This window comes from Engraulis encrasicolus, chromosome 7, assembly GCF_034702125.1.
Source record: "Engraulis encrasicolus isolate BLACKSEA-1 chromosome 7, IST_EnEncr_1.0, whole genome shotgun sequence".
NCBI lineage: Eukaryota > Metazoa > Chordata > Actinopteri > Clupeiformes > Engraulidae > Engraulis > Engraulis encrasicolus.
In genome coordinates this window covers 52870414-52884812 of record NC_085863.1, presented here as the reverse complement: position 1 = coordinate 52884812, position 14399 = coordinate 52870414, and the positions used below count along the sequence as shown (strand labels likewise).

Sequence of the window (14399 nt, the reverse complement as noted above, 5' to 3'; positions counted from 1 at the left end):
ACTATAACCTACTATTTGTGTGTCTGTGTCTGTGTATGTGTGTGTATGTGTGTGTGTGTGTGTGTGTGTGTGTGTGTGTGTGTGTGTGTGTGTGTGTGTGTGTGTGTGTGTGTGTGTGTGTGTGTGTGTGTGTGTGTGTGTGTGTGAGAGGTACTTTCTCATATGAACAATCGATGGCTTCTTGCCATCCTCCAGAGCTGGTGTGTGAATGTGGGAATGTACAGTACTGTATATGTGTATTTGAAAGCACTCAAAACATGGCATTGTAAATTTGCTGTTACCAGAATGGCAATGGCCGAGTCATAGTGCATCACTAAAGGCCCTCTGTTATGACATAGTAGTACTATGATAAATACCCTTTCAATGACTATTATGGGGCTACGACAATTGTTTACTTGTGATATTGTGCTATATAAATTCATTTTGATTAATTGATTGATTGATAACATTTTGTTGCTTGTAGGTACACTAAGAAGAAACTGTATCGGTAAAATGAAGTGCTAGTCAAAATGAGCGCAGCAAGTTCCAGATAACCCCAAGCGAGATAAGATAACTAAATTATTCATGTGTATTTACATGTGTATTTATGTGTACTTACATACTACATACTGACATATTACTTCATGTTTATTTATGTGCATTTACCATACTACCTACACTACATATTACCTGTAGGCATGAGGCGATTGAAGGCCACACACAATGGCTTTCCTTCAGACATGAAGTGTGAGAGTGTCTTCAGTCACGAGAGGCTAATACATTATGCTGCGGTGCTGTGGGATATGTGAACGCTATCAGTGCATGGAAGGAGAGCTCACAAGCCTCTGTCCATCTCAGATTTATCTCCGGGGCCCTGGTTGTGTGTGTGTGTGTGTGTGTGTGTGTGTGTGTGTGTGTGTGTGTGTGTGTGTGTGTGTGTGTGTGTGTGTGTGTGTGTGTGTGTGTGCGCACACCTGTGTGTGTGTGGTTGGGACATGTGCGTGTGTGAATGTTTGAGGTTAGGTGTGCATGTGTGTGTGTGTGTGAGAGAGAGTTTGGATGTGCATACAAACACACATGCCTGTGTGTGTGTGTGTGTGTGTGTGTGTGTGTGTGTGTGTGTGTGTGTGTGTGTGTGTGTGTGTGTGTGTGTGTGTGTGTGTGTGTGTGTGCGTGCGTGCGTGCGTGCGTGCGTGTATTTCGATGTGTGTATTTATGCATGTGTGTTTGTGTGTGTGTGTACATGTGAGCATGCATGCATGTGTGCTTGTGTGTGTGTGTGTGTGTTGGTGGCCCTTCCTCCTGCATGACGGATGCTTCATCCCAGTCTCCTGACATTGTTTAGGCACTGCCAAGGACTACGGTGCTGCGCTGTTTATGTGGCCGCCGAAGAGCCTCATTCATCAGGCAACCTTGCCAAACGACCAGCGCTCTGCCGCATTTTGCTCTCGTTAACGTCGCAACAAGGGACAGAGACAGAAGATCAGAGGCTCTTTCAGGTGACCAAAAATAAAAAAAAATACACTCCAGAAGACACATTAGGGAAGACAGCGGTATTTATGCCGACATTTAAATGTTTATAGATGAGAAATCATAAAAAGGTGTGTGTGCGGCTAAGAAGACCTCTTGGTGTTACTTCTTCACTGTGGAAAGTGCCGCCCTTTTGATGGTACTTTCATTTTTTTACCGCAGTATCTCCTTCAAGGTTTTTTAAGCCCAAAAGCACCTTCTAACCGATTAAAACGTCCTTTCTGTTAACGCTGCTGTCTTACAACTATGCACTATGTTAGACAGCCGGCACTTCTAATACCGCTTCAACGAGGCATTTCGAAATCCCACGCACTTACGTATAATCTCTGAAGTTTTAAAGCTGTGCGGAATATCTAAAGACGGCAGTTGACAGCGAATCAAAAAGGGGGATGCTTGTCAAAGACCAGCCAGCCTAGTCAGCCCGTGGCTAGGTCTTCTTGCGTTACATAACTGAGGTATCAAAAGCTCAATCAGCGATGTTCAGAACAGGAAGTGATATGCCGAGGAGCTGCTCTTGAATCTGCCGCCGGTACCGCTCGGCCTCCCCGTGCTTTCTCCCAGACAAATTAGTCATAGCGCAGGGGGATACTCCGCAGTAAAAAACGCTGCTGCATTAATTCAACACTTACAGAGATTTCTAGGACCAAATACACTCTAGAAAATGTTAAATCGACTCTTTAAGTGTTAAATGAACACTGAAGTTTTTTAGCGTGTATAGCTGTGGAATGGCAAGCAGATCACACACGCGGCCCCTGTCTGTCTGTTTTCCGAGCTGCCATAATGCTCTCCCGGGAGGTCTCATCTCTTCAAATAACAAGCGGGTGTTTTGTTTGCCGTGTGGGCTGATAAGGAGAGTAAACTTTCGCCGGCGTTGTTTCCCTGTCCAAACAGACAGAGGGCCACTTACCATCCGCCATAGAGACCCGCAGTCACCCTGCAGGGGCCGCTGACAGCTTTGGCTGGGCCAGTGACAAAGTCATCTGAAAGCCCTCCCCCCACTCACTTCATTCAATCTAATGGGGACCCAACTCCAGGCCGCTCTAATCCCTGGGCCCCGGACAACTGATGCCTTTGTCTGCCCCTGTCAGTACAAGGAACGCAGACTAGGCTAGGCTAGGGCCAGGCTAATCTCCCCCATCTCTCCCCACCACCACCACCTCCCCCTCCATCTCCAGAGTCAATTCCTGACACCCCGCTTTTCATTTGCTTAATATAATGAATTGACAATCGCATTTGGAACGAAAAAGAAGTTTAAACATCCAGCCATTTTAAAAAATGAAGAGGTATTGGATATAGCACTCCCTGTGCTACCAACTGGCAGACGAATCACGGCCGCTCGCCCACACAGACACACAGGTCAATTACCGCCTTTCCCCAAATGATAATGGCATTATCAAGCCATTTATTTGCGGGGTGATCCATACGCCCTCTGGCCTAATGTGTCGCTTGCGCCAAAATTGCTTCCCGGCAAAATGTTTTAAGCGATTTGTACCCCCCCTCTTAGCTGTAATTATTCATTCCAATTTGAGTATTCTCTGAAATGAGGCGCAGTGAGAGCCACCGTCAGACTCTCTTACAAACGTGCCAAGGGTTCTCTTAATGTGTGGCAGGGATTCTTTTTCGTCTATTTTTTTTTTCTGCCGCAAACCCCTTCAGGAAGAATTAAAGGTGAGCGGTGCGATCACTCTCTTTCCTGAACGGGAACAATGGCGGCTACATTGTCACGACGACGAGGCGGCTGGCACAGCAGCACGCCATCTCTCGCTCCAGCGCTCCTCAACGAACACATTAGGAGACATGACAACGGGGAAATGGAAAAGGGATACGCTGGCTGGCTGACTGGGGGTGGTCTGATGTGTGAGCGTGGGCTGATGTGTGTGCGTGGCCGGTGTGTTTTTGCAAGTGTGTGTGTGTGCGTGTAGGGGGGGTGCATGTGTGGGTTTGTGCATGTGCATGTGCATGTGCATGTGTGTGTCCCTACGTGTGTGCGTGTGTATGTGTGTGGGTGTGTTTCTGAGTGAGAACGTGTGCGGGTGTGGGTGTGTGCATGTGCATGTGCATGTGCATGTGTGTGTGTGTGTGTGTGTGTGTGTGTGTGTGTGTGTGTGTGTGTGTGTGTGTGTGTGTGTGTGTGTGTGTGTGTGTGTGTGTGTGTGCGTGCGTGCGCCTGTGCATGTATGTGAATGTGAATGTGAATGTGAATGTGAATGTGAATGTGAATGTGTGCATGTGCATGTGCAAGCGTGTGTGGGTGTGAGTGTCCCGCTGCTAATAAGGAAGGTCTCCATCACAATGAGCTCATAGGGCCTCACACTCCAGTCAGTACACACACACACACACACACACACACACACACACACACACACACACACACACACACACACACACACACACACACACACACACACACACACACACACACACACACACACACACACACACACACACACACACACAGAAGCATACAAGCACACACACACATACACATACACATACACATATCAGACCTAATGGGATCCCCGTGTCTGAGAGGAGAGTGGCTAGATAATGAATGTTGTGTCTGTCGCTCTGTCCCTCTCCTTCCCTCCCCTGTCCCTTGTCAGTTCCTGTCACCACACTCAGCCGTGCCGGGTGGCCCTTCACTTCTTCCACTGCCTGTAGTCACTAGTGCTTCCCAAACTGTGTCTGCTGGGACCCCCTTTTAGACCCAGTAATATTTCATGTGATAATCATAATCCTCATATTCCAAACACCAAGAAGCTTATTTTGCTAAATTATTTATTTAATTATTAATCATTTATTTTATTTAATTGTTAATAATTAATCAATTCATTTAATATCGCAAAATTTTGATTTGAAATGATAGGTTAAAGTATGTATTAACTATAGAAGTTAATTAACTACTAAACTACTAAAAAAATAACTGTTAAACCTGTGCTGTTCCCATTTTGAAGCAAAGTCCTTATTGTCTACAACCCCGTGCAGTATCTCCTCGCCAACCCCCCCATTGGGTCGCGACCCCCAGTTTGGGAACCCTTGCATGTAGTGTATCCCCGTTCCCTGAGTGCTGTGGCTGGTTATCATAATAGGTGCCTCCTGCTGCAGGCATATGCGTCAGTCGAAGGCATCATTCCATTCCCTGGACATGTGAAAAACCAATCCACACTTCTCTGGGCTTTCCTCACCTATCCGGGAGACACTGCGCTGTGATGTGCTTCCATCCTGAGGGGCCCCAGTCATATAAACAAGAGCCAGGTTTTGACAATAGAGTTCTCACATACACATAAACAGATACAGACACACATCAGGCACACACGCACAAACCTACACACATATTCAGATTGACTCAATCACAGGTGTACAAAAACACCAGGAAGACACACAACCTTCACATACACATGCATGCACGTGCACACACACACACACACGCACACACACATACACACGCACACGCACACGCACACGCACACGCACACGCACACGCACACGCACACGCACACACACACGCACACACACACACACACACACACACACACACACAGTACTGTACTGTACTGTACCTGCAGTGTAGGATGGGACTTCTGTAGGTCTCCCCAGCTGAGTACCCAGACCTGGTCATGGGACTTGTCATAGTACAGCTTGACAGGAACAGGATCCGTCTCCACTGCCTGAGATGGGGTAGCAGGAGAGGACACACACAGACACAAATAAGCAATCAATTCTCAAATACAGTAACCACAAAGTAGAGAGAGAGGAGAGGAGAGAGATGGAGAGAGAGAGAGAGAGAGAGAGAGAGAGAGAGAGAGAGAGAGAGAGAGAGAGAGAGAGAGAGATGAGGAGGAGGGAGGTGGGTGTGAGCGAACAAGAGAAAGGGGAGCATGAGAGAGAAAGCGCACTGAGAAGAGGAGAAAGAGAGAGAGAGAGAGAGAGAGAGAGAGAGAGAGAGAGAGAGAGAGAGAGAGAGAGAGAGAGAGAGAGAGAGAGAGAGAGAGAGAGAGAGAGATAGAGAGAGAGAGAAATGCTCACACACAAACAGAAATAAATAGTAAAATTCAGTTGGCCAGATAGTAGCTCTCACTCTCTGTGCAGATGCCATCTTCAGTGGGCAGCAGCATAGCATGCAGTAATCACTACTGTGCCAGCTGCTTCTCTAAGCCTCCCAGTATACATGCAAACACCTACAGTGTGTACTATATGCCATCTCAACAACCACTACCAGGCCATGTGCATGTGTGTGTGTGTGTGTGTGTGTGTGTGTGTGTGTGTGTGTGTGTGTGTGTGTGTGTGTGTGTGTGTGTGTGTGTGTGTGTGTGTGTGTGTGTGTGTGTGTGTGTGTGTGTGTGTGTGTGTGTCTGTGTGTGCTCAGCACATCGAAGGCTGTTTCTCTAACCCTCCCAGTATATAGGCAAACACTTGTGTGCTATATCCCCTTTCCACTACCACTACGAAGCCATATACGTGTGTGTGCGTGTGTGTGTGTGTGTGTGTGTGTGTGTGTGTGTGTGTGTGTGTGTGTGTGTGTGTGTGTGTGTGTGTGTGTGTGTGTGTGTGTGTGTGTGTGTGTATGTGTGTGTGTGTGTGTGTGTGTGTGTGCGTGTGTGTGTGTGTGTGTGCTCAGCACATCGAGGGCCCAGGGCCCAGTATATTTGCCTACTCCAGTATGCTATATCCCCACTCCTCCAGCAGGGCTAGGCCCTGTCCTCATAATAGGCAGGAAAGCTGTCTGTTTTACACAGATCAGGCGCGGCTGCTGACAGGCAGGGCCCTTAATGACATGCAGCGTGCTTGGCCCTTTAGCCCCACACTGTCAATCAGCCATCTGAGAGAATACTTCATGAGCCATTAAATCAGGAGCCGGCCAATGACTGCTGCCACTGATGGCTGGACACACACACACACACACGCTTGCACTCACACACGCTCGCACTCACACACACACGCTCGCACTCACACGCACTCACACACGCACACTCTTCAGTGTAATAAAACCGCCCTGACACAACACGTATTGTTGGTGGAATGATGGGATTGAATTGTGAATGAGTGAGCGTGTGACAATGAGGGAGAGGGGAAGAAGGGGGAGGTGGGGGGTGGACACCAAGAGAGAGAGAGAGAAAGAGAGTGTGTGTGTAAATGTGTGTAGGATTGTGGTTATGCCTGTGTGGGATTGTGGTTATGCCTGTGTGTGTGTGTGTGTGTGTGTGTGTGTGTGTGTGTGTGTGTGTGTGTGTGTGTGTGTGTGTGTGTGTGTGTGTGTGTGTGTGTGTGTGTGTGTGTGTGTGTGAGAGAGAGAGAGAGAGAGAGAGAGAGAGAGAGAGAGAGAGAGAGAGAGAGAGAGAGAGAGAGAAATAGAGAGAGAGAGAGAGAGAGAGAGAGAGAGAGAGAGAGAGAGAAAGAGAGAGAGAGAGGGGGAGAGAGAGAAAGAGCGAGAGAGAGAGAAATGGAGATTTAAACGTCAATTTATATAGTGATTTACCATTTTTGCAGACTTTTAAGTTCTTTCCCCCCTCTCCTTTCCCTCCCTTATTGGATTAAAGAATTCCATTTTCACATGGCAGACTTGACTATAAATGGGCATCCCTGAAGACCTCACGCTGTTCAAGGTAGGTTGCCACGTCGAATGACTTTACAGTCATGACAAAACCTATTTAAACATTCTGCCAAATGTATTGCAGCAGCAAAAATCTGACCAATTAATGATATAAATACCAGGAAAATGGGGGGAAGGTTTAATATGTAGACTTAAATGTTATGTTTTAATATTCCAAAACTGGGTCTGTAGGGGTTAACGGTGCATTCTTTTGAACTCAGTTGTCGGAAACCCGACCTCCGCCTCGGGAAAGTGCAGAAGAACGGCTGCTCAACTCGGAGTTTCGAAACACAAACTCAGAGCACTTCTGTGTACTCCGTGTTTGTTAAACATTAGTTTGTGTGTGACTTGTTGTGTGTGACTTGTGATTTGTATTGTCGCCAGCTGTTGCAATAGAACACATTTACCAAATTTACCACATTTACGAACTCGTGTCAACCGACCTCCGAGTTTCAAAATAAGAATCAGGAAGGAATGAAGCAGAACCGCACCTGTACGACTTTCTGGGCCTGGGTGTCGATGATGAGCAGGCGGTTCTGCAGAGGCTGCGTGACGTAGACGTACTTGTCCCGCACGCTGAGGGCAGACGACCAGACGCAGTGCTGCGGGGAGATGCCCTCACTCTTGGGACACATCTCCTCCTGTCGTAGGGAGACATCAAGACAGAGATTCTTAAAGTATATAGAGATATGCCATTGTAATAGGTTGCTATGGGCACCTAACGTGACCAGGTTCCGGTCTGCCTAAAGGGGCGTGCCATAATACTCCTAGCATTGAATAGAACAGTCCTTAGGTCTGCCTAGGTCGGCCTAAAGGGGGATTTCCCCCCCCTCCCCCTTGCAATAATAGAACCCGGAAACAATGGGCCAATGGAACCTCTCTCTCTCTACTCTCTCTGATCAAGACATACTCATGACATCTGAAACATACGCTTTGTCATGGATACTGAACATAATGTACTGTACACATGATTCTGCACACTTACAAATGATATCCTGTATACTGTCTGTTGAATGACAGAATTGAGGTTACGTGTAATAAAAACAAAAATGGATCACAAAAAATATGTACAGACACAGACACAGACACAGACACGCACACGCACACACACGCACGCACGCACGCACGCACGCACGCACGCACGCACGCACGCACGCACGCACGCACGCACACACACACACACACACACACACACACACACACACACACACACACACACACACACACACACACACACACACACACACACTGTGGGTGTAAAGGGGAAAACTGTTTAAATCAGAAACAAAAATGTGCTGATGTACCCTTGAATCACTCCATCATCCAGCAAAATAACAATCTCAAGCACCGCTCATAGGCCTCTTTCCTCTGAAGAGCCTACAATAATTTTGGCTAAACTTGTAAGTGATATTAACTTGAGGGTAATGTTAAAAAGTTATGGAAGCAATTTGTTGTCTAATAAAGATCCCGCTTCACAATGGGGCCCCCGTTTTTCTAAGACTTGGTCAGGGGGGGCTTTAGGGGAAACACGGATCCCAAGTCAGGATATCTTGCGATGGACGAACCAAATGACGCCTCGGAGACAAACGCTTGGACAAGAAAGACATGGGTCGGTAGGAATGCAGCTCACAGCGTCAACAGACTTAGCGCACGGCTTATTGGGTTTCTATCGATCTCTAATTCACTTACACGACACGAGCCTGAGAGACATGGATGCTCTCCCTGGGAGCATCCACATGGGGTGATAGCCTTCCCACTGTTTTTACACGCAGCACGACACGATAGGGCCAATACACAGCACACAGCACCGGGTCTCCTGACATCTTAAAGTTAACATCTCCTGGGAATACTGATATGTAGGAATGTGGGGGTGTCGTGTGCCATTGTTCCAGACTATTATGGCTATAACTGAAATGAATTGGATTGAATGAAGCACCTTGGGACGCCATATGGAGTCATATCTAATGAAAATGAATGAATTCAAATTGAATCTATTCAGGGATGACTCATGTGTATTTGAAAGGAGAGCTAAGTACATACATGTCGGGGAAAAATTGAACGTCATACATCTACACGCATATAGGGATAATATGCTGGGGACTTGGGGAATCCTCCCAACGCTCACCCAGTAAAAGAACCCCTTCCATCCCCCATTACGAATTACAACCATCTTCACCTTCCACCATATCTGGATGTTAACCCTGAAGCTATGCCCTTATCTCTACATAGACAGCACTGCATTTTAATTACGTTTTAAAGCCTATACCATTGCACCCTCACGTGTGTAACTGACAACATTTAACTCAAAGGTACATACGGTATACTTTAACCCTATCTCGCCGGATGCATCATATTTGATGCATCAAATTCAAAGGCCTCTCCACGCTGACACAAAAAAAAATCGATCCCAAAAACATCCTGCGTGTCATTTCCAAACGTCCTGCAGTACACGGAAACCGCCACAAGAGAGCAGCGGTCAACAACAAATTGATCACAGCTCGGCGAAAAATGCAAAAATGGAGTAGAAGCGGTTTCCCTGACCGACGCTGAGATATCGTCAAATTGCAAAAGATTTGTGTACAAATTTCCGAAATATAACTCTACATCCTTTAATTTGAACACTTGCTTTGTGCAATTAATCAAGGAAGAGTTTATATTTTTACACCGTGTTGCAGAGAGATCGTGCTAAAACTGATGAAACAAATAAGCACCATCCGGCGGTGGCAGGAAGTCAGCCATCAATGCATTTGCTCCATAGGGAAACTTACAAAGCATACCACGACGATCGTTTAACAAAACACACAAGTTGTTTTACTTCAAGACAAAGATATTGCCTTAAGAAACAGGTTTTATTTGCAATTTTGAAAATGTAATGCAAAATGTTGAAATTATGATCTCGTAAAAAATGCATTGAAGTGAATGGAGAAATGGTCCAATTGTAGTAATGGAGCCTATATTCAAATTACACATCAAAAATGAATAATGATCTATATTACACTCATAAATAGGTTGTTAAGCATTCGATCAGCTATGTTTTTACATAGATTTTAAAAAATTACCCAACCAGGCTGTGGGAAATGTAAAATATGGTCCTGCTAAAACAAGGATAGGCTTAAAAAAAATGGTGGGATCTCACTAAATATTTAAAGATAATCCTCAAATTAAATCGTCTGACAACTTTTTTAAATTAAAAAAAAAAAGTTGTAAATGCATTAAATGTCATTTTTCAATGGTCATGAATTTGAAATTTTCATTCCTTTAACGCCTGATGCATCATATATGATGCATTAAATATCTCAGTGACCTTAACAATTTTTTTTTTTTTTTTTTTACATTTCTTATAAGGGACCAATATTGAAGCAAATTCAAAAAAATTAGAATTTTCTCTCATTGCTTTCATGGTTCAGGTCTCACAGGGTTAAAGGGGAAGTATCACACCTTAGGACATGATACCCGGTGGATGTGCAGGTTTCAATATGTAATCAAGGAACAGCTGAAGGGAATTCGTGCACCTGTTAGGACGATTAAAAAGTTTGTATTGCGTCGGATAGAAAGGTGTGTGAGTTCCCTTTGACTATTCCTTAACTCAAAGGTAAACCCATACAGCATCGCTACATACTGTAGTATATATTTTATTTACAATGTAAGGCTATACCATTGGATGGTCACATGGATATCCAAGCGACTTACGTAGCTGGCCACGATCCTCTCTGAGCGTTTGATGCGTCTGCGGATCTCACAGTCTCCCGGCTGCAGTATGGTGATCCCCTCGTCAGAGAAGATGTAGAACATATTCCCCACGCTCAACCCTGCAAGATGCAAACAAATAAACAATTCAATGAATAGGCCTATATACAGTAGACAACATAACACAACAAAGCATGATATAAAATCAAACAACGTGACGTGACGTGACGTGACGTGACGTGACGTGACGTGACGTGACGTGGCGTGACGTGGCGTGATGTGACGTGGTGTGACGTGGCGTGACGTGACATAACGTGACGTCAAGAAGATACATAATTACATTACTACATAATTACATAAATACACTACAGTTGGACAAATAGTACTTTTCATTTCCGATTGCTAAAAAAGTAGAAATATCTATCTATCTGTACACCAAACATCAACATGCTCCAAAAATAAGAAACCCAACAACAACAACATGCAATTTAGTGTTGCTTCAAAGTTGTGCACCCTAACAGCAAACACCACCACACCTGGATCCCCCGACACCCCGAGGCGAGGGGGAGGTGAAATAAGAGTTTACAGCTCTGTAACACCTCTCCCAGTAGTACGCTGCTAATTAGGCTGCATGTCTCACTTCAGCTTGACAAAGAAGAGTAGCTACTATGTTGCCATATTGTCAGAAATCACAAACAGGCAGTCAATCAGCTAGTAGTCAATACATATTTTTTGCTTCCTCTGTGTGTGCAACTTGTCAAGACGGATGTGTTTAGCGGAGTATTGAAAAACAAGATGTCTTCATTTGATAAGCTGTCAAATTTTCAAGTTGCTGTTGTGAATCTCACTACAGAATTCCTTCGTGTCTGCTTGACAGATTACTAAAATTAAAACAATAATTTTGGGGAGAATGGAAATGTCCAGAGCTCAATAAAACACATTTTTTTAGTGAGCTCTCTCTTTCTCTGTAATTATTACCCACTGAGTTTTAAGATGGTGTTTTATTACTTGTACTAAGAAAGAACCTTTAGGTTGTTTTTGTGAAGTGTGTTATAAAACGGCACAGATTTTTTTGGGGAGGTGAATGCTTCGCCTGAAAGAATTTCATTTATTTAGGCTTCTAAAGCAATTGCCCTTGAAACTCTCAACATATACAGGACAATTTAAGAGTGTAGACCTAACCAATCAAGGTGGGCACTGGGCAAACTGAAATACATCAACTAGAGAGAGAGAGAGAGAGAGAGAGAGAGAGAGAGAGAGAGAGAGAGAGAGAGAGAGAGAGAGAGAGAGAGAGAGAGAGAGAGAGAGAGAGAGAGAGAGAGAGAGAGAGAGAGAAAGAGAGAGAGAGAGAGAGAGAGAGAGAGAGAGAGAGAGAGAGAGCAGTAATATAATGAAATTTATTAACACACACACACATTGTATGAAATTACCAATCATCAGTTAAAACCATGGTAAATATGAACATTAACACATACCTTCCTCTCTCCAGAGTATATTGGCCACTGCAGCAATGTCAGCATATGATGAAAAAGACAAAAGAAAGACAGCACAGAAAAGCACATTTATTGAACAAAATCAACATTTGGTTGACAAATGTGCATACGTACAAGCTTATTTTCCTGACACTGGCACACCATTTATTTTTTTATTTTTACACTGTTTCAAGTTTTTGAAGTGTTTGTACCCATTCGAGGGCCCTAGGAAAATATAAATATAGGACTACCGTGAATTATTTTTGCCATTATTTACCCTGGTGGGACGAACTGTTGGGGGCCCCATACACTGGGCAGATTTGATGGAGCACTAGGCAATTACCTTGTTAACCAATTGTTAAAGGTACACTGTGCAGGAAATGGTCAAAAAAGGTACTGCAACTATGCTGCTCATTGAAACTGGGCTGCCTATTGCCAAATTTGATCTTTACATGAAAGTTTAATGGGTAATTAACAAATATTTCCTAGTATGGTCCAAGTAGAGTCATTTTTGCAGCTATGTTTGGAAATTCAAAATGGCGTACCATGGAGAAGATCCCTAGACAGGTCATCAGCTGGGAAAATTAGGCCTTTCGTCCTACCGCACTTTTCTCTGTGGATTATTGACCAGAAGGCCTATTGGAAGAAATTAAAACATGGGGCCACGTCAATTTTTGCTCAGAATTCAATATGGCCGCCATTTTCCAAAATGACTTGTTTTCATGCATTATTACATTGTACTATAAGGTGATATTCATGAACGAGTAACTACTTTCAGCACCATTCTGTCCTATTTCCTTACATACATGTTTACAAAGGTTAACTAAACTAAAACAAATGAAAATTAAGTTGGCCACCTTGCAATATCCAAAGGAAAGTGCTGAAAATAATTATTGAAATGCACATAGAGAGTCTATGGCTGGGAAAATTAGACCTATTGTCCTGTCAGGGTTTTCACAGTGGATCACAGTGGATCTATTGAAAAGATTGAAACTTGGGGCTATCTATGTGCTCCAAAATTAAAAATGTTCTCTGTTTTTCAGAAAACTTTCACACATTTTTCTCAATACTGTAAGGCCATAATTATCAATAAAGATGACCTATTTTTCAGTTAAATTGACCTATCTCCTTACAGACGTGAGCATAAAGGTTGTCTAGAAAAAGGCATGAATATCTTGCCACTTTGAAATATCCAAAGGAATGTTGTCAAATGGTTGAATTTCACAGGCACAGTGGACTGCTGAAAAAAGGCATATTGTCCTGCCAAACTGTGTGTGTGTGTGTGTGTGTGTGTGTGTGTGTGTGTGTGTGTGTGTGTGTGTGTGTGTGTGTGTGTGTGTGTGTGTGTGTGTGTGTGTGTGTGTGTGTGTGTGTGTGTGTGTGTGTGTGTGTGCCTGAGTGCGCTTTTCTCAAGTTTGTGTGGCCAGTGTGCTTCTTTACATACACTGACATAGACACAGGGGGGTTAAGGTGGGGGGGTAGGGGGGACCGAATAATGTGGAGGAGCAGGGGAGATGAATGAGGGGGTGAGCGGGGGTAGGGGGCCAGAGTGGGGGTGGGGGGGAATGAGTCGGATTAGGGGTTGAATTCGGGGTTGGGGGGGCAGAATAGTGTGTGGGGTTCGGAGGGGCAGAATAGTGTGTGTCTGTGTGTGTGTGTGGGGGGGGGGGGGGGGGGGGGGGGGGGGGGGGGTAAATTGGGGGGGGGTTGACCTGCCAAACTTTTCACATTGGGTGGGGGGTGCGGGGTGGATGAGAATTTCTGGTCTGTAATCCACTGTGAAAACCCTGACAGGACAATAGGCCTAATTTCCCCAGCCATAGACTCTCTATGTACATTTCAATCATTATTTTCAGCACTTTCCTTTGGATATTGCAAGGTGGCCAACTTTATTTTCATTTGTTTTAGCTTAGTCAACCTTTGTAAACATGTATGTAAGGAAATAGGTGAAAGTAGTTAATCGTTCATGAATATCACCTTATAGTACAATGTAATAATGCATGAAAACAAGTCATTTTGGAAAATGGCGGCCATATTGAATTCTGAGCAAAAATTGACGTGGCCCCATGTTTTAATTTCTTCCAATAGGGCTTCTGGTCAGTAATCCACAGAGAAAAGTGCGGTAGGACGAAAGGCCTAAT

The 14399-nt window shown here is 44.5% G+C and overlaps 1 protein-coding gene across 1 annotated transcript in view; it reads right to left on the bottom strand.

Moving 5' to 3' along the window:
• Positions 1-14399, bottom strand: part of fstl4 (follistatin-like 4) — a 118328-nt gene that overhangs the window by 1634 nt on the left and 102295 nt on the right. Inside the window, exons 9-12 of the mRNA XM_063202270.1 lie at positions 12262-12288; positions 10790-10908; positions 7591-7740; positions 5070-5177 (exon numbers count right to left, since the gene is read on the bottom strand). Of these exons, the coding sequence (XP_063058340.1) occupies positions 5070-5177; positions 7591-7740; positions 10790-10908; positions 12262-12288 (404 nt within the window). The remainder of the gene's footprint in view (positions 1-5069; positions 5178-7590; positions 7741-10789; positions 10909-12261; positions 12289-14399) is intronic.